This window comes from Delphinapterus leucas, chromosome 1, assembly GCF_059928025.1.
Source record: "Delphinapterus leucas isolate spDelLeu-1000000601 "Yukka" chromosome 1, BTC_Dleu_Yukka2, whole genome shotgun sequence".
Classification (NCBI taxonomy): domain Eukaryota; kingdom Metazoa; phylum Chordata; class Mammalia; order Artiodactyla; family Monodontidae; genus Delphinapterus; species Delphinapterus leucas.
In genome coordinates, this window is record NC_143129.1 from 116,158,420 (window position 1) to 116,179,388 (window position 20,969).

Sequence of the window (20,969 nt, forward strand, 5' to 3'; positions counted from 1 at the left end):
TAGACTGCCTATTTCCTCTTCATTTGTTAGGTCTGGTGGGTTTTTATCTTGCTCCTTCATCTGCTGTGTGTTTTTCTGTCTTCTCATTTTGCTTATCTTACTGTGTTTGGAGTCTCCTTTTTGCAGGCTGCAGGTTTGTAGTTCCCGTTGTTTTTGATGTCTGTCTCCAGTGGCTAAGGTTGTTTCAGTGGGTTGTGTAGGCTTCCTGGTGGAGGGGACTAGTGCCTGTGTTGTGGTGGATGAGGCTGGACCTTGTCTCTCTAGTGGGCAGGTTCACATCTTGTGGTGTGTTTTGGGGTGTCTGTGGCCTTATTATGATTTTAGGCAGCCTCTCTGCTAATGGGTGGGGTTGTGTTCCTGTTTTGCTAGTTGTTTGGCATAGGTTGTCCAGCACTGTGGCTTGCTGGTCGTTGAGTGAAGCTGGGTGCTGGTGTTAAGATGGAGGTCTCTGGGAGATTTCCGCCGTTTAATATTATGTGGAGCTGGGAGGTCTCTTGTTGACCAGTGACCTGAAGTTGGCTCTCCTACCTCAGAGGCAGAGCCCTGACTCCTGGCTGGAGCACCAAGAGCCTTTCATCCACACGGCTCAGAATAAAAGGGAGAAAAAGTAGAGAGAATTAGTAGAAGTATGAGGAAAGAAAGAAGGAAAGGAGGAAAGGAAGGAAGGAAGAAAGAAGGAAATAAGGGAGGGAGGGAGGGAGGGAGGAAGGAAGGAAGGAGGGAAAGAAGGAAAAAAGACAGAAAGAAAGAAGATACAGTAAAAATAAAATAAAGTATAATATAGTAATTGAATTAAAAAATATTTAGAAAAAAAAAAAGGGACGGATAGAACCTTAGGACAAATGTTGGAAGCAAAGCTATACAGAGAAAATCTTACACAGAAGCATACACATACACCCTCACAAAAAGAGGTAAAGGGGGGAAAATCATAAATCTTGCTCTCAGAGACCACCTCCTCAATTTGGGGTGATTCGTTGTCTAAAGGAGGGAAGGAAGGAAGGAAAGAAAGAAAGAACGAAGGTAAAGTATAAAAAAGTTATTACAATTAAAATTAATTATTAAGAAAAAAATTTTTTTAAAAAACCATGGACGGATAGAGCCCTAGGACAAATGGTGGAACCAAGACTATACAGACAAGATCTCACACAGAAGCATACACGTACCCATTCAGAAAAAGAGGAAAAGGGAAAAAAATCATAGATCTCGCTCCTAAAGTCCACCTCTTCAATTTGGGATCATTCCTTGTCTATTCAGGTATTCCACAGATGCAGGGTATATCAAGTTGATTGTGGAGCTTTAATCCGCTGCTTCTGAGGCTGCTGGGAGAGATTTCCCTTTCTCTTCTTTGTTCTCACAGCTCACAGGAGCTCAGCTTTGGATTTGGCCCTGCCTCTGCGTGTAGGTCGCTGGAGGGCGTCTGTTTTTTGCTCAGACAGGACGGGGTTAAAGGAGCCGCTGATTCGGGGGCTCCGGCTCACTCAGGCCGGGGGTGGGGGGGGAGGGAGGGGCACTGCGTGCGGGGCGGGCCTGCGGCGGCAGAGGCCAGCGTGACGTTGCTCCAACCTGAGTCGCGCCGTGCGTTCTCCTGGGGAAGTTGTCCCTGGATCCCGGGAACCTGGCAGTGGCGGGCTGCACAGGCTCCGCGGAAGAGGGGTGTGGAGAGTGACCTGTGCTCGCACACAGGCCCCTTGGTGGCGGCAGCAGCAGCCTTAGCGTCTCCCGCCCGTCTCTGGGGTTCGCGCTTTTAGCCGCGGCTCGCGCCCGTCTCTGGAGTTCCTTTAAGCAGCGCTCTTAAACCCCTCTCCTCGGGCACCAGGAAACAAAGAGGGAAGAAAAAGTCTCTTGCCTCTTCGGCAGGTGCAGACTTTTCCCGGACTTCCTCCCGGCCAGCCGTGGTGCACTAATCCCTTCAGGCTATGTGCAAGCCGCCAACCCCAGTCCTCTCCCTGCGCTCCGTCCGAAACCGAAACCCGAGCCTCAGCTCGCAGCCCCGCCCGCCCCGGCGGGTGAGCAGACAAGCCTCTCGGGCTGGTGAGTGCCGGTCGGCACCCATCCTCTGTGCGGGAATCTCCCCGCTTTGCCCTCCGCACCCGTTGCTGTGCTCTCCTCCGCGGTGCCGAAGCTCCCCCCTCCGCCTCCCGCAGTCTCCGCCCGCGAAGGGGCTTCCTAGTGTGTGGAAACTTTCCCTCCTTCACAGCTCCCTCCCACTGGTGCAGGTGCCGTCCTTATTCTTTTGTCTCTGTTTATTCTTTTTTCTTTTGCCCTACCCAGGTACGTGGGGAGTTTCTTGCCTTTTGGGAGGTCTGAGATCTTCTGCCAGCCTTCAGTAGGTGTTCTGTAGGAGTTGTTCCACGTGTAGATGTATTTCTGGTGTATCCGTGGGGAGGAAGGCGATCTCTGCGTCCTACTCTTCCGCCATCTTCAAGCCGTCCTCCAGTGAATATATTTTGATGGATTACTCTACGATCCAGATAGAGTAGTCTAGAGGAAGCATGGTAATATGATTAGAAGGTTAAACATCAGGTTTCCAACCCCGCTGGCTAAACTCCTTTTATACTTATTCTCTGGGACTAAGTAGTTTCAACTGATAGTGAAAAACACCAGTTAGTGACCCTGGACAGGGTGGTAAAGGGGAGAAGTTCTTGGGGTTGTAATGCCGATGACCCACCCTGTCTGAGGGAGGGATTGCCTCCTTTGACCTCCCCTCCCTGGTAATCTCTCTTGGGATCCCCCTCCCCAACCTATTGGGAACAGACTTACCCTGTTGCTTTACTGGACTTGTCTCACTCCTCTGGACCTGGACTTTACATTGGCTATTTCATTCACTTTGCCCCAGTAACCCAGTAACCTGACAAGTTAGATCTTGTCTCCCTTTTGTAACAGAGGAAATTGAGGCTCAGAGAGGTTAAGTAACTATCCTCAGGCCCCACTGATAATAACAGTAATGAAATTAACACTCTGTGTCAGAGGCTATTCTAAGCACCTTATTTAAATCTCCCTATAGTCTTAGGAAGAAGGTGCTGTTGTTATCCCCATTTTATAGATGACAGAATTAAGGCACAGAGAGGTTAACTAACTTGCTGGTACGTAAGGCTTCACACTCAGGCCAGTTACCTCCAGAGGCCATGCTCTTTTGCTCTTTTGATATCCAGTTTCCCCAACACCATTTGTTGAAGAGACCGTCTTTTCCCCATTGTATATTCTTGGCACCTTTGCCAAAGATCAATTGATCATATATGCATGGGTTGATTCCTAGGCTCTCTATTCTGTTCCATTGATCTATATGTCAGTCTTTATGTCAGAACCATACTTTTTTGATTACTGTAACTTTGTATTACTATTGCTTTGTAGTATATTTTGAAACCAGGAAGTATGAGGCCTCTAGATTTGTTCTTTCTCAAGACGGTTATGGCTGTTTGGAATCCTTTGTGCTTTCATGTGAATTTTAGGATTTCTTTTCTATTTCTGTAAAAAAAAAAAAGATGCTGCTGAGATTTTGATAGGAATTGTTCTGAATCTGTAAATTACCTTGAGTTGTATAGCCATCTTAACAATATTAGATTCTAATCCATGAACACAGCATGTCTTTCCATTTATTTATGTCTTCTTTAATTTCTTCCATCATTGTGTTGTAGTTTTGAGTATACAAGTCTTTTGCCTTCTTGGTTATGTTTATTCTTAAGTATTTTATTCAGTGTGATACTATTGTAAATGGGATTGTTTTCTTAATTTCCAAAAAGCTTGCTCGTTGTTAGCGTGTAGAAATGCAGCTGATTTTTGTATGTTGATTTTGTATCGTACAACGTTACTGAATTCATCGATTAGTTCTAACAGTTATTTTTTGTGGGATCTTTAGGGTTTTCTACATATAAGATCATATCATCTACAAACATGATTTTACTCCTTCCTTTCCGATATAGATACCTTTTATATCCTTGTCTTGTCTGGCTAGGACTTGAGATACTTTGTTGAATAGAAGTGGCCAGAGTGGGTCTCCTTGCCTTATTTCTGGTCTTAAAGGAAAAGCTTTCAGTTTTTCACTGTTGAGTATGATGTTCATTCTGGGGGTCATGCTCTTTAACCACTCTGCTTACCTGCTTATCTGCTGATATTTGAACGCAGAACCTGAAGCCTGTGTTCTTCTGCCACACCACATTGTCTCTCCTCTGCTTCCTCACCCACTTCTACACTCCTGCCTCCCTGCTTTGTTTCACGCAGCAGAAGAGGGAAGTGGCAGTCTCTTAAGCCTAGTCACTGTGGCTCTAGGCCCATACTCTTAGGCAGGAGAAGAGTCTTTCCTGGACTGTGGTTATTTTAGTGTAAGTATAGGATGCCTTTGTTATTGGTCCTTGTTAAATTGAAGTGTTAGAGCATGAACAGTTAAAATTCCAGAATGCCAGTTGTATATTCTATTGAGTTTTGGGGAAATTTTGAGTTAACTTTCTTGGGAGGTACTATCTACCATTTATTGAGTATACCCTATGTCCTAAGCATCTTGCTACACACTTTATATACATTGCTTTAATTATCCTTTCAACAATCCTATATAGTTGTTGTAGTTATTATGTTGTAGTTATTTTTAGAGAGGAAGGAAAAGTCTCTGGCCAGATCGGCAGTATGCCAGGTTAGAGCCATCGCTGAAAGCGGTGAGCCTACATCTGACCCAGGTTCAGCTGATGCCAAAGCTTCTGCTCCTTTCCCCCCCGCTACCTGGCCCTCCTATGTGTCACAGCCTGCCACGCTCTCCTTGAAAGTGTTTAGGTGACCAGAGCTCCACGGGTCTGGCCTTCCATCCTCTAAACCCTGTTTTAAATACCCATGCTAAAATGTCCATTTCTTTATTTATTCTGACCAACGAACGTCCATTATGCACTGGAGGAATAGAAATAAGCAAACCACAGCAAAACAAAACAAAGCTCCCATTCAGAAGAAAGGGAGACATGCAGCAGACATGATGGAACCCCGCTGGGCAGCAATTAAGACTTCCCTGCCCTGGTCCCTTCCTCTGCTGTATGTGAGAGGCTTCCTGGTGGTCCTGACTTTGACTCTGTTCCCTGGGAAGTTCTTCCTTGTCCATTACCCTCTGTGGCCATATCTGAAATGGGTGTTGGAAAGTGTGAGCTCCAGGCCACTCTGTGGCTTCCACAGCAGTATAATTCCTTAAAAAGTTTATAGGCTTCTGGTCTGTTTGCTTCTAGTCAGTTCCATATACCAGTTACCACATCCAAATTCTATTTTGGATCAAGGTCTTAGGCATTTCTTTCTTCCCAACTTCTATGCTGGGCCCATCTCTCTTTTCCTCTCCTTAGTGGTTTCTGCCCTGAAGTCCTCTAAAACATGGACTTGGGCAGGAGAATGCACGCTTACTCTTTACCGTCGGCCTGACTTCTTTGTTCCAATGCCATGTTTTATTGAGAGGCCTTTGAGAAAGGCTGTGAGCAGTGATACTGTTTTCTGCTCTATGGGGTCGCAGAAGCAGTTCACTTTTCTAACCTTCCAAGGCCTCCAGCTTCTGGTTGCTGACCATTCTTTTCCACCTTTGCTTACAGACGATCCTTGCCTGAGCTCATCTCTTTCTGGGAATGCCTTGCTAAAAGCTGCGAGAAGCAGCCAGTGCCTGCACCTAGAGCTGCCGGCTTCTTAGGCAGAGAGGCCTCCAAATACAGTGATTTGAAGACAACAGTTTATTTTTCTCTCTTGTTAACAGTCCTGAGGTGAGTGGTTTGAGTTTGAAGGGCTTCTTTTATCTTGTTTTTCCACTATCCACCAGGGCAGTGTTTCTCAAACTCCCTTTGTTTCAAGACTGGATTTTTTTTATTGCCAGTGTGCCGAAGACCAATACTTTTGGTTTATACTCCACTGATCACGCACTTGTATTTCACAGCAGTGTCAAATTGTCGCAAACATTTCTAGGTGTTTATTCACAGTGTCTGTACTTATCTCCTCATTAATGGAAACTTGTCCCTGGACTACTCGGAGTTGTGCTTCTAGGGCTTTGCCCTGGTCTGAATGTTCAGTGCTGATCACAGGGCTGCTTGAGCTCCAGCTTGCAGGAAGGTGAAAGAACTCGGAGGCACACACGCTATTTCAGGGCTAACCTGGAAGCAGCGTACTTCATTCGTGCCAGTCCATTGGCAAGAAGTTAGTCACATGCCTCCCTGTAAGGAGGCTGGGAAATAGAGTTTTTTACTCTATAAGAAAAGGAAAACATGGTTTAACACTTTGTGCCGTAGACCATAAAGCTAAACAATGATAAAAGAAATATTTATGAGAGAAATCGCAGGGCAGCAGACAATCATGGGCAAATGAGTTAGAAGAACTTTTGTGAGTTCAGTGCCTTGTCACTCAGGACAGGGCCTCTCGGAAATAGAGTCTGGGGTCCTGCTGGCCTTTTCACGCAACCAGGGGGTCAGAGGCTGGTTGTGCAGTGAGGTTAACAAGAGGGAAGTTCATGCGAGAAGAGGCTGAGAACCATTCTCAGGAGGAAATCTAGAAATCAAATACCCAGGTTTGGAGCTGGAATCCACAAGGTGGTATTCAGAGCGCTGGGGCAGGGGCAGATCTGAAGGCTTAGGACACTGCAGCAGTCAGGATCAGTGGGCATCAGGAAAGGGGTTCCAATAGTCTACCGTGAGCCCAAGCAAAGCACCGGAGGAGGGAGGACAAAAGGTCCTGGCCAGTGTGAGCCGGACGAAGCCTCTCCAATCCCAAACCTCTCTGCCAGCTTGCAAATGCTATGCTACAAACAGCTAGTGAAGCCCGAGGCCACCATTGTTTTAGCCCCTGCATTAAAACCAGGTGCTTAAACCTCAAACTTTATTCCTGTCCCGACAGCTGAACTGAGGGAGGTTTCATGTCCCAGCCTGCATACATGCTACCCTTATGGTGACTTTCTTCTTGTTTATCTTGAAGGCGGTTTGGGAGCTTAGCATGAGGGAGAGAGAACATGAGCGGTGTCAGGGCTTGAGCTAGTTCAGGAGTCATGCACATAGAGGAAAAAACTTGAGCAATCATAGATCTTGTGGAAGAAAGTTTAAAGGGAAAAGAAGAGGGGGCTGAGAGCCAAGTCTAGGAGTACGTACACTTCAAGGCTGAAGAACAGCCTTGAAGAACAGGAGACAGAAATACTGAGGACAGTGGGAAAAGAACCAGGAAAAAGTAAGGTCACAGAGGCTTGGGAGGGGAGTTACAAAAAGAGAATAACTCTCTCAGCGTTCACAGTGAAACCAAAGAAAAAGAGGACTAGAAACAAAGGAATTGTTATTGAATTATTCAATAAAATTGAACATATTTTTATTATGTGCTGATTACAGGCAAGGTTCTGTGTTTGTGCCTCAGAGAACAGGGAGACAGAAGGATACTAGCTCTGCTTCCAACAGGTTTGGAAGTGAGGCTAAGACGAATCAATATTTAATATGCTGTGCTGAATGCCACAGGAGAGCTACCAAGTATTTGTCAGCCAAATTTCTTGGAAGAATAGCCTATACTTTCTTTCCACTTCCATATCACCCGAGCATTATTCAATACAGTGTGATCAAGTTTCTGTCTCTTCTGCTTTCAACCAGTGAACTAAAACTAACCAACACGTGAACCAGACACGCGTTGTCCATGCACCTATATTGGGCATCAGGTGCACAGACATGAGTAAGAAACTGTGGTGGCCCTTCAGAAGCTCACAGTATGGTAGTAAAGGCTGACACTGAGGCAGAGGCTGCTTCTACAGTGCAGTATCAGGGGAGTCCCCCTCCAGTGGCTAAAAGACAGTCCGAATTTAGTAAATAAAAAGTCACCTTAGGAGAATGAATATACACATGTCCGAAAGTTCCATGTATATAGATGTGTACAGGTTCCAGAGTCAAGGACCACCTCTGGTCTCCCCCAAGTGCGTTTGTATTAATTTACAAAGAGTAGAGGTGAAGAACGCTAGAATAAGATGAGACTGTTGATGGAATAGAAATGAGTTTATTCCTGACCTCCCTCCCCCCAGCGCCTTGAGCCCCCATGCTTCTTTGTCTACTCAGTGACTAAGTCTAGCTTGTGTCCCCAGGGTCTAAAGGTCATCTGCCATTATAGCATCTCCACCTAGGTTGCAGCCTGCAGAGCTTCTTGGAGAGTAGCACTTATCCAGCATCTCCCACGGCTGGCCCTGCCACTGGAAATGCCACTGTGGAGGATGGATCAGTAGTGCCACCAAAAGGCAGTCCTCGTAGTGATGGCTGCATGGCCTTGCATCGGGCTGCAGTGTCCCCTTTGGCTCAGGTTGTCATTACCCTGACCCCCTCTGCCCTGCTCTCCTCACAGCACCTTAAGGAAAACTCTACTGCTTCTTTCTCTGCAGTGTCTAGATTCAAACCAGGCTAACCTTAGGTCCCAATAAACACTTCAACCCATGTCATTTATTTCCATGGTATACAAGAACACAGAGTTGGAACTGATCGTTGATTACACTGGAGGACATCTGTGAGGTAGACTTCAACATGCAGGGATCTGTTGGAATCCAGTGCAATCATCTTTATTGTATATAATGCCTCTAACTATGGGCAAATCACTCATTGACTGAATCACTTACTGTGTGTAGTGAAATTTACTAGGGTTCTGGTACTCTAAGGGGACATAGGGGGCATCCAAAGAATTGTGATACTGGCCCATGCCTTTGGGAATACGGTTTATTCCTCTTTCCTTCTCTGAGGGTTGTTACACTTATAGCCAGGAAATATTATGTGTACTATATCTTACTAAAAGATTTAAGAAAAATCTATAACATATTAACACCTTACAAATAACACTGTTGTATTACAATGTCCTTGAAGATATCTGTATTGCTCAGAGTTCCACAGGAAACATGATATCGTTAATTTGGTATCTGGAGCGGGGGATGGTAACTTGGTAACTGGGGGAGGGCAGAATTCATGGAAACCAAGAGATGGTACAATGACCCAGAGCTAGAAACAGCAAGGAGCTTTTGACACCCCTCAACCTGGAAGCCAAGGGGAGGGAGAAGGAGAGGCTGCCTGCCAGGTACTAACCCAGCCAACCCATAGCGACCTGGCAGGGAGGGAGCAGGGGCATCAATGTCTCAGCCTTGCCCCACCCACTCCTCCTCACCTCTCGCTGTACCTCTGAGGGCAGAAGCTGGAGGGCAAGGAAGCCAGTTGATTCAGTCCTGCAGGGCAAAGAGCAAGTGGAGGAGGTTGGAGAGGGAGCTGGAGGGACCAATGGATGAGATCAGGCACAGCGTTCAAATGCCTTTTATATGCATTTCCGTGACCTGGTTACCTTCATACAGATGTGCTGTTTTACTACGAGACATGCATAGGGTGGGAGAGGGGGGCAGGATGGGAATGGCTATGAGTTCCTTGCTTTAGTGATGAAACAGCAGTACCCTCCTTTGGAGCCTCTGAAGCCTTCATTAAAACAACCATTTCCCACTATAGCCACATGCTTTGAAAATATGACTGTCCTTTCTGTATAGAGTTTCAGAATTCAGTCAGGCACTAACCTGAGCTGGTGTGCTTTCCAGAAGCAAGGAGGGGTCACTGCAGATCACTATTCACCTATTGCTGGGAACAGCGGGGGATTATTTAGAAGAAGAGGCTGTTGAATATCCTTCTCAGGACTGGTGGCAGGAGACTGAGTCACGAAATGGAGAGTGAGCCAGGGAATGAATGCAGTTCATGGTTAAGTCAGGACAAACAGTTTGGACCAAAATTTTCTCTGTTGTGAATTTTATAATGTAAAGAAATCTAATTTTCTTCTTATGGGAAGTCATTGGCTGTAAGTAGGAACTTTGAAATTTCTCAAAATATATTTTCACAGAATGACGAAGTTCTTTGTACAAGAAGAATATCTCTTTCAGAGATGAATGTCCACACTTTAAATTTTGGCATTCTCTCCTCCTTCAAACATGTGATTACATGATGATCTAAGGATTATTTGGTATATAATAGAACATATGGGGTTATATTATATATAAATATTATTCATTTTAAGCATTTTGATTAGTGTCTTTACTTTTAAGAGGGTCAAAGGACAAAATGTTGTCTGTCATCTTTCCAGCCTAATGAATTAGATGAGATTAAAATCATATACAATTGGTAAAGTAAACACAATTAAAGATTTACATTACATTTGGATAAGCTGAGTCAGGGAGTTTGCTGATCGTATAAAATCCCTGTCTCACCTCGTTTATTTGGTTTAGTTCTGTATGTTTTCAAGTTTGCCTTCCTGTTTAACCAAGAGGTTTAAGAGGTCTTCAGTCATCAGTGACATCTGAGGAACAATACATTTGATTATAGTTGTTTATTAAACAAGTCCTAGGGTAGCAGCTGTTTGTATATACCGTGGCCTTTTGTAAATCCACCCACTCAATGGAGAGAGAGAAAGCAGTGGTTGAAACAGCTGACATGCAACAGACAGTCCTCCCTACCTACAGGACTCAGAAACGTGCCCTGGCACAAGAACCTGTTTATCCTGCTGAGCTCTGACTGCATTTGCCCCTGTGTGTCATTGAGCTGAAGATGACTTGAGGCATGGAAGTTTCTCATTTCCCAAGCGCACTGGGTGTGTGCCTGCTTCTCCTCTGTGGCTGCTGTCTTGGGAACTTTACAACCAGTAGAAGCACTCGGTGTGCCGTGGGATCTTGTTGCTCTGTGGAGAGCAGGGGGTCACAATCAGAACAGTTTTATGTGCGTGAGTTTACCATTCGTTCTTAAGAAACAGAGTAATGAAACTTTAACAAAGTTGAGTTCAGCTTTCTTAAGAGAAATGGTCTAGTGTATTAAGATAGGGTAGCAGATCTGTAAAAGCCCTACACTTAACAGGTACCCCTAAAGTAAACGTATTAGCTTTACCCAAGAATATCGAGGATCTCAATACCCTGTCATAGATAATATCTGTTTAAGTTGAATCTCCAATAGGTGGCTACTCCTTTGTGTTATTTTACCACAGCAAAGAGTAAAATAACTGCTTATGAAACCTGCAGGCTTTATTTATCTTGAAATTACTGTGGTATAGTAGAATTGATAACATCCTCTCCCCTCTCTCTTTTTAAAATCTATTTTTAATATTTATTTATTTATAAGACCGTTTTATATTTACAGAAAAATTGAGCAGATAGAATAGAGAGTTCCCATGTTATACTGCCACTCCTACACACGGTTTCCCCTCCTATTATTAACATCTTGCAGTAATATGGTACATTTGTTACAGTTAATGAACTGATATAGATTCATCACTATTAAGTCCCACTTTATTCAGATTTTCTTACTTTCTACATAATGTTCCTTCTCTGTTCCAGGATCTGAGATACACATTATATTCAGATGTTATGTCTCCTTAGGTTCCTCTTAGCTGTGACAGTTTCTCAGATTTTCTTTGTTTTTGATGACCTTGATGGTTTTTGAGAATGTCTCCCAACTGGGATGTGTCTGAGGTTTTTCTCAGATTAGGCTGGGGTTATGGGTTTTGGGAAGGAAGATTACAGAGTAAAGTGCCATTCTTAACATATTTTATCAAGGTTACAGACTAGCAACATGACTTATCACTGTTGATGTTGACCTTGATCACCTGGCCGAAGTCATGTTTGTCAAGTTTCTCCACTGAAAAGTGAGCCCCGCCCCCTTTCATACTCTCCTCTTTGGGAGGCAGTCACCATGCACAGTCCACACTTATGGAGTGGGAGATATGTTCCCCTCCTTTAGAGTGGAATATCTACATAATTTATTTGGAATTTTTCTGTATGGGAGATATGTCTCTTCTTTTTCATTTATTATTTTTTTCAGTCATTTACTTCCAACAATATGGACTAATAGATTTTTTAAAATGCATTGGGTTATATAGTCCAATCCTACTTTATTTATTTTGTTGCTCAAATTGTTCTACCTTGGCCATTGGGTCTCCCTTTCTTTGGAAGTTATGTTCAAAGAGAAGTCATAATTTCTGATGTCCATACAGACAGGGGGTTGGGGGGTCTCTACGGTGGGACCGCCCTTCAGACCACCCTGTCTTGTCTGCTCTGGTAAAGCCTCTGTTCAAGGGTGGCAAACACCACTCCTCACACTTCTCAGCCAGCAGGGCTTGGAGCCAAGTCTACAGAAGAAAATGAAAGAGTTCTGAGACCTAAATTAGAGAGTATGCAGCAGTAGAAGAAAGTAAGAATGCTCAGTTTGGGTAGGGGGCACGTGTGCCCAAGGATACTTAATTTAATTCTACATCTAACTAGTATTTACTGAGTGCCTACTGCGTGCTGGGCATTGTTCCATGTGCTGTGGATGTGCTACAACAGCGCAAAGGCCCTGACTTCCTAAGCACATGGGGGGGACAGACCATAACCCCAAGCAGATGGTGTCAGGTAGTGAGAAATGCTGTAAAGAAAAATAAAGCAGAGGAAAGGGCGATAGTGCCGTGAGGGCAGGGGTTTGGGTGAGGTGCTTTTTTTTACAAAGGGGCAGGGAAGAGAATCTCTGGTGAAGTGACATTTGGGCTGGAATGAGGTGGCAAAGTGAGCCCTGAAGGTATCTGGGGGAAGAGGCTCCTGGCAGGAGGAGCAGTTTAAGGGCCTTGAAACTAATGGCTAGAATGAACCTCGAGGATCATATGTGGACTTAAATCTCCCATGCTCTCCTAATTTTTCCATTAACATGAATTATTAAAAGAATTCAGTGAGCAAACGTGATTGCTTAGAAGGAGTGGTCTCTTTTCTGGTCGTTAGCGTACCAACTAACCTAATCTCCAACTCCCATCTGGCTGGAGTTTCCAGAGAGGGGAGGATAGTTCTACATTTGTAGACCACAGGAAAGGAAAATGTGCACAGCACCAAATGATCTTGTTTCGATGCACCCTGTTTCGTCCTAAGGGGAAAAAGAAAGTGTTATTGAAAGTCAACTAAAAGGCCAGCAGTAACTTGTCTCGTAAGATGTAGCTCGAAATAAGCTGCTGGAGTGGTTTTCACATGTCTTAATTTTCATAATTGTTTCCACATTATGGGCTGGCTGGACAGTTTTTCAGAGAATCAAGTTTGGGAGAGCCTAAATGAAAGCTTTGCTCCTGAAGTTTTCATTTGGATTCCACATATAGACTTTCTAAACCATCATTTTATGAAGTCTTAAATTACTGAAGTTTGAAGTTGTGGTAATACCTCCAAAGTTTAACATCTTTGTTTCTGGGTCAGAACTATTCAAACCCTCTAAACCTTAAGTATAAAAAAAGAAAAAGAAAAAAGAAAACAGCTTGCGATTTGGCAGAATTAAAGTTTAGCAACGTTAGTCTTGAAATTGTATTGTGTGCCCTGCTTACTGTAAAATTTGAAAACATATTTTCAGAAAAAAATGCCTTTTCTGTACTGCTCAGGGCTTTTAAAACAAAATAAAAAAACCCGAAGTGTATTTAGAATGCCCAACTTTTTTTATAGTGCAAGACAGTCTTTGTACGTGATTTGATGGGATCAGTCTATTTTGGTAATCCCATGGTTGTTGTTAAGTATGACTATAGTTCTTGTTCTGTCTGGTGTTTCATTTGTCTGTAGAGAGAAAATGTAGTGTTGTAGAGAAGCACATAAGCCTGGGAGCAGAGCTGCCTGAAGAGAAGCCAGGATCTTCCACTTACTAGTTGTGCAACCTTAGGCAAGGTTGCTTCAGTTTCCTCACCTGCAAAATGGATATGCTAGTGGTATCTACAACACTGTGGGGAGGGTTAAATGAGATGACGTACATAAAATGCATAGCCCAACACCAGGCACAAAGTAATCACTCAAATATTAGCAATTAAAAATAGTAATGAAGTCAAGATATTAAGTAACTAACCCAAGAACACATAGTTAATTAGTGAAGTTCTCTAATTCGCATATTTAATGGGTGATGTGTAAGTTATCAAAGGCATTTAACTGAACCTCTTCATTTTAGTGGGGGAAGAGATAGTGTCGGGTGCAGATTCATTTTTTTCCTTCCACACATGCTGATGCTATAGACATGAGCATAAAAGGCAAGGTCCCTGCTCTGCTGGAGCGAAGTGGTCTAGCAGTGGGGGGTGAATAATAAAGGCAAACACACACAAAAAATACGTCACAACTGGTAGAGAAAATGAGGCTCTCTGATAGCGAGACCTGGGGGTTACTTTCGATTGGTCAGAGAGGGGTATCTCTGTGGAGGGGATGTTTAGGCTTAGATAATAGAATCATACTTTAAGGTTTGAGAGAGGTCGAGAAACTATGTCGATAATTTGTTATAAGCTCACTAAAGTTTTTGGTAATTTCCAGCTAAGAGAATATGGTGATCTGTAGTTAATATGTACTGGGGACTGTCAACAAGCTTGATAGCATATGGCAGAGAGAAAAAATCAAAAGTACTAATTCAGAAACTTCTAGTTATTCATATTTGGGGCTCTGGAGCAATTGTGTTAGGAAATGTTTTATAAGAGAGTTGGGAAAAGTGACGTCTTGATTTGATCAGTTGTCAGCATATAAGGTTTTGTGGTTACATGAAGTTTTAAGTAGAAAACCATTTTATTTTCATTAACACTGGAAAATGCTAAAGTGCGCTGTGCTGGTAAGAGTAGTAATAATGAACATAAGTGAATCCTTGAGGCTTTTCCTTTGAGCATTAATTTTGATTTTTCATTGTCGTAGTTGTCAAAGAAAGGTAGATTAAGTAGAATGTGTGCTCCTAAGACAGAATTTGTAGACTAGCATTTAAAAGTCTATTTATTTATTTATTATAGAAAATGTGGAAAATAGAAAAAACTGGAAAGAATTTTTAAAAAATGACCCGCAATTCTACCATTCTTAATTAACCATTTACACTTTGAGTTTTTTTCCTTATTTTCTTTTTATATCTTTTAAAAATCGTTAAGACATACAAACACAAGCACATTTGTCTGTGTTTATATGTATGTTATATATGTATGTATACCTAAATACCTGTATATGTATACATACGTATATATTTATAATTAAAATAATGGAATATGCTTTTCCTCATATCACTACAACTTCATAGTAAACATGGTTTTCAATGGCTGTATAATATTCCATCCTGTGGAATCTTTTTCATCAATTCCCTACATGAACTTTTAATATTCTCATTGTCTATTTCTCCCAAAAGTAGAATTTGAGGCTTGGAGGTAGGGAACTGTGTGGTGGGAGTTCGGGTTAATCATGGTTTTCCTGTGGTTTTCAACTTTGGAAGACAAAACTGCTTCTCATTCTCAGGATGAATTTTGCTAAAGTGTGTCGAAGAACATGCCATTTTGGTTTTGATGGGGGAACGTTGAACTTGCAGGTTTTTGAAGTAGAATCATTGAGGTTTTAGGGCATCATCTGATTACAAATGCAACCAAATTTATGAACCAAAATAAATGTTAAGACCCCTTTAAAAGGAAATTAGGATCCATAAACAAGACGAAAAGACAACCCTCAGAATGGGAGAAAATATTTGCAAATGAAGCAACTGACAAAGGATTAATCTCCAAAATTTACAAGCAGCTCATGCAGCTCAATACCAAAAAAACAAACAACCCAATCCAAAAATGGGCAGAAGACCTAAGTCGACATTTCTTCAAAGAAGATATACAGATTGCCAACAAACACATGAAAGAATGCTCAACATCATGAATCATTAGAGAAATGCAAATCAAAACTACAATGAGATATCATCTCACACCAGTCAGAATGGCCATCATCAAAAAATCTAGAAACAATAAATGCTGGAGAGGGTGTGGAGAAAAGGGTACCCTCTTGCACTGCTGGTGGGAATGTAAATTGATACAGCCATTATGGAGAACAGTATGGAGGTTCCTTAAAAAACTAAAAATAGAACTACCATATGACCCAGCAATCCCACTACTGGGCATATACACTGAGAAAACCATAATTCAAAAAGAGTCATGTACCACAATGTTCACTGCAGCTCTATTTACAATAGCCAGGACATGGAAGCAACCTAAGTGTCCATCAACAGATGAATGGATAATGAAGATGTGGCACATATATACAATGCAATATTACTCAGTCATGAAAGGGAACAAAATTGAGTTATTTGTAGTGAGGTGGATGCACCTAGAGTCTGTCATACAGAGTGAAGTAAGTCAGAAAGAGAAAACCTAATACCATATGCTAACACATATACATGGAATCTAAAAAAAGAAAAAGGTCATGAAGAACCTAGGGGCAGGACGGGAATAAAGACAGAGACCTACTAGAGAATAGACTTGAGGACACGGGGAGGGGTAAGGGTAAGCTGGGACAAAGTGAGAGAGTGGCATCGGCATATATACACTACCAAATGTAAAACTGATAGCTAGTGAGAAGCAGCCGCATAGCACAGGGAGATCAGCTCCATGCTTTGTGACCACCTAGAGGGGTGGGACAGGGAGGGTGGCAGGGAGGGAGACACAAGAGGGAAGAGATATGGAGATATATGTATATGTATAGCTGATTCACTTTGTTATAAAGCAGAAACTAACACACCATTGTAAAGCAATTATACTCCAATAAAGATGTCTTAAAAAAAAAGGAAATTAGGAAAATTTAAAGTTTTTTGGTAGTATGTTAATTCCTACATCTTTCTGACAATTTAATCTTGATTAAACTGATGAGTTAATCAAGAATAATATAATTTTAAAATTAGAAATGTGCTTCTCTTAGCTGTCTAAAGCATATAGCAAAATAAAAAGGGTTTTTCATTTTTGATAGGACACATAATAATTGCATACATAGGGACTTCCCTGGTGGCGCAGTGGTTAAGAATCCATCTACCAATGCAGGGGATATGGGTTCGAGCCCTGGCCCGGGAAGATCCCACATGCCGCGGAGCACATAAGCCCGTGTGCCACAGATACTGAGCCGGCGCTCTTATGCCGATGAGCCACAATTACTGAGCCTACGTGCTGCAACTACTGAAACCTGCAAACCTAGAGCCCATGCTCCGCAACAAGAGAAGCCATTGCAGTAGGAAGACCGCGCACCGCAACGAAGAGTAGCCCCCACTCGCTGCAACCAGAGGAAGCCTGTGCGCAGCAACGAAGACCCAATGCAGCCAAAAATAAATAAATTTATTTATTAAAAAAAATTGCACACATAAGAAGACACATAATCATTAAAATTTCTTATGTGGTTTTTGGATTTTTTTGTCTTGAATTTCTGTGTACTTTCAATACTGTTGAAAGCTACATTTTCCCCTTGGATATTAAAATTGAATTTCACTAGATTAGTATCTGCTATTCAACTCTTATATGTGCTGGTGGGATTAGAAATATGATCTGTCTCAAGGGCAGTTCAACAACATGTATCAGAAATCTTTAAATAAATTTATATTCTTTACTTCATCAACTTGAAACCCATGGATTAATCCTAAGGAAATAATTGGCCAAGTGTGTAAAGATTAATGCATAAGAATGTAGCCTTGCTTGTAAAAGTGAAATATTGGAAACAACCTAAATATGTAACAGTTAGGGATTAGTTAAGTAAAGTGTGGTATGTTCATACTGGAATATTATGAAGCTATTAAAATTATCATGTAGATCTATAGTTTTAATTTGGGAAAATTATCATGATGTAGTGTAGATATATTGCCCTGCTGTATCTTTGTTTTGTCCTTATTAAAATTGAATCCCCCTTCCTTGTAATTGAAAGGCACTAGAACCATTTGTCTCTTGACACCACTCCCGTTTTGTTTATTTTAAGCATATAAAATGATATTTTGCCTTTCATTATTTACAGCAGGGATGCATATATCTAATTCATTAAAAATATCATAATATCACTAGAATATGAATATATGAAAAGAAGACTGTCTATGATAAATTTCTATTTTGTACTACTTCAAGCTGATATTTGATCCACTTGTCCTGATTCTGGATGTGGTATTGGACTGTAGAATTTATAGGAGCCTTAAGAGCTGGGGATTTCTAGTAAGCGTTTACTGTTAGAGCCACTTCATTCCCGCCAGTGGACCGCTCAGTGCCTGGGCCTTCTGGATCTCCAGCTTTCCAGCAAAAAAGTTGTAGCCTTGTTTCTTGAGAGAGAGCCCGTGGTCATTCTCCCCAGAAGCTAGATTTTCTGGCCTTCAACCCCGGTTTCCATTGATTGGACACTTCATGGCTATAGCCAGACTACTGTGAGGCAGAACACCTGGTCTTCCTAATAAGCGTAGATGGATGGGCATTGTTTGAGTCCTTGCCCAGCCCCTCCTTGGCCAGAATCCCTCACTTTGGGGCTGCAAGAGATCTTGTCCTGAGATTAGTGTCTTGCCTGTCTGTTTGATACCCCATTTTGGGGTCTACTTTCAGACATGTGTCTGGAGGACTTGCCCCTCCTTGGCAGGAGTGTTCTCACACCCTTGGACTCCAGATCCTAGTCTTACCCATGGAGGCCTGGTCTTCTACTACCATCAGTGTTGAAGAGAGCCCAGGGAAGGAAACTGACTTGAAGTGATTGAGGTGGAAAATCCAATATGCAAACTCACACTGGTACAATTTGGATTAGGAGAATAAGAAAGAAGTGAACAAAAAGGTAAGGAAGGAGGATTGAGGCCAAAGTCGCCAGCCCTGCACCACATGCTTAACAAGTGTTGTCATTGTAGTTTGAAACTAAAATATGGCAAAAGCAGATCGGGATTGGAATCAGAAGTGGTAGAAAATTAATCTCTTGGGGAAGCCATTTGGTCATGTGAAGAGTAACTCAACACCTGTTATCTGGGCAAGAATGTGCCTGGCATTACCAACCTGCCCTTGATTAATGAACAGAACCTATAAGTAAGAAATGAGCTGGAAACCACCAGGAGAAGCCTTAACGTGCTATGCTATAATTGTTACCAGTGCGGGGGGGGATTATTGCAAGGCTCAGAATATTTGACCTATTCCTGCCTCCATGACCATTCATTCATTCAGCCAACCAGCCAGCCAGCCATTCAGCAAATACCTGTCTTGAGGCAGCCAGGGCAGATGGGTCCTGGGGTTATCATGGTGAACAAAATAGACACAGACCCTCCCTCCCTGCACTTGCACCTAACCTGGGAAACAGACAACGATGACTGATATGAGATAAATGCTGTGATAGGTGGTCGGGGGCCAGGGTCCTGGAGCAAAGGACATTTACACTGAGATTTGAAGGATGAACAGGGGTTGACTAGAACAAGGGGCTTAGCAATGGCACTTGGTGGTTTAGTGATTGACTTTTCCAAAGAGTGATATTTGTTTCTTCTTTAAATTTCTTTCTAGGATGTTCAGTTCTTCTCCACAATGAATGAGTGCTACTATGATAAGCAGATGGACTTTTTTTATAATAGGAGCAACACTGACACTGCCGATGAGTGGACAGGAACGAAGCTTGTAATTGTTTTGTGTGTTGGAACATTTTTCTGCCTGTTTATCTTTTTTTCTAATTCTCTGGTCATCGCAGCAGTAATCAAAAACAGAAAGTTTCATTTCCCCTTCTACTACCTGTTGGCTAACCTAGCTGCTGCAGATTTCTTTGCTGGAATTGCCTATGTATACCTGATGTTTAACACTGGCCCAGTTTCAAAAACTCTGACTGTCAACCGCTGGTTTCTCCGCCAGGGGCTTCTGGACACTAGCTTAACAGCCTCCCTGACCAATCTGTTGGTTATTGCCGTGGAGAGGCACATGTCAATCATGAGGATGCGAGTCCACAGCAACCTGACCAAAAAGAGAGTGACGCTGCTCATCTTGTTCGTCTGGGCCATTGCCATCTTTATGGGGGCTGTCCCCACATTGGGCTGGAATTGCCTCTGTGACATCTCGGCCTGCTCTTCCCTGGCCCCCATTTATAGCAGGAGTTACCTCATTTTCTGGAGTGTGTCCAACCTCATGGCCTTCTTCATTATGGTCGTGGTGTACCTGCGGATCTACATGTACGTAAAGAGGAAAACCAACGTCTTATCTCCGCACACAAGTGGGTCTATCAGCCACCGGAGGACACCCATGAAGCTAATGAAGACGGTGATGACTGTCTTAGGTAAGAGGAACCAAGTCAGCCATTATTCCCCTTCATTCAGCAAATATTTGTTGAGCACCTGCTGTATACAAGGCACTTACTAGGTAGTAGGAATGCAGCAGTGAACATGAACAGACCTAAACCCTCACCTGTCTGGAGCTTATACTCGAATAGGGGAAGACAATATAAGTATCCTAATGGGGACAAACAAAATAATTTTATAGTATATTTTATTACAAAATTTGTAAAATAAGATGTTGAGTGGTCTAATGGGGAAAAATAAAGCAGGGAAGAGAGATAAGGAGTGTGCTAAGCTGTTATAGTTTGCAATTTTAAAAAGTGTTGTGAGGGACAGCCTCACCTAGCAGGTGACGTTTTAGCCAAGATGGGAAAGTGATGAGGGAGTGAACCATGTGGGTGTGGGGGGAAGGGTGTTCCAGGCAGGAGATGCAGTGAGCGTAGGAGGCTGAACAGCAAGGGGGCCAGTGTGGCTGGAGTGGAGTGGAGGGAGGGTGGGAGGTGATGAGGTCAGAGAGTTGAGGTGGTATAGGTGGAGTGACTCAGATTCAGTCAGGCTGCACAGTTAATCACAAAGCCTTTGCTTTTCTGAGGGAGAGGAGGAGAAGCCATTGGAAGGTTTTGAACGAGGGAGTGACGTGATCTGACTTGAATTTTTTTTTTTTTAACATCTTTACTGGAGTATAATTGCTTTACAATGGTGTGTTAGTTTCTGCTTTATAACAAAGTGAATCAGCTATACGTATACATATATCCCCATATCTCTTCCCTCTTGCGTCTCCCTCCCTCCCACCCTCCTTATCCCACCCCTCTAGGTGGTCACAAAGCACCGAGCTGATCTTGTGCTATGCGGCTGCTTCCCATGACTTGAATTTTAATGGCATCTCTTTGGCTGCTGTTTTGAGGAAGTACTGTAGTGGGGCAAGGGTAAAAACAGAACTGCTTAAGAGGGTATTTCAGTACTCAAGAGAGATGGAAATGACTAGGACCAGAGGGCAGTCTAGAG

General features: G+C 42.8%; 1 protein-coding gene across 6 annotated transcripts in view; it reads left to right on the forward strand.

Moving 5' to 3' along the window:
- The window catches only part of LPAR3 (lysophosphatidic acid receptor 3), an 84,442-nt gene that overhangs the window by 12,539 nt on the left and 50,934 nt on the right, over window positions 1-20,969 (forward strand). For 2 of the 6 annotated variants that reach the window (XM_089920247.1, XM_089920245.1), the window contains 2 exons: window positions 5,550-5,714; window positions 19,210-19,966. In XM_089920247.1, the coding sequence (XP_089776373.1) occupies window positions 19,231-19,966 (736 nt within the window). In that variant the 5' untranslated portion in view covers window positions 5,550-5,714; window positions 19,210-19,230. Of the gene's footprint in view, window positions 1-1,763; window positions 5,715-18,097; window positions 18,503-19,209; window positions 19,967-20,969 lie in introns of those variants that run through there. The other 4 variants (XM_089920250.1, XM_022580948.3, XM_089920242.1 and 1 more) reach the window with 3 other exon arrangements.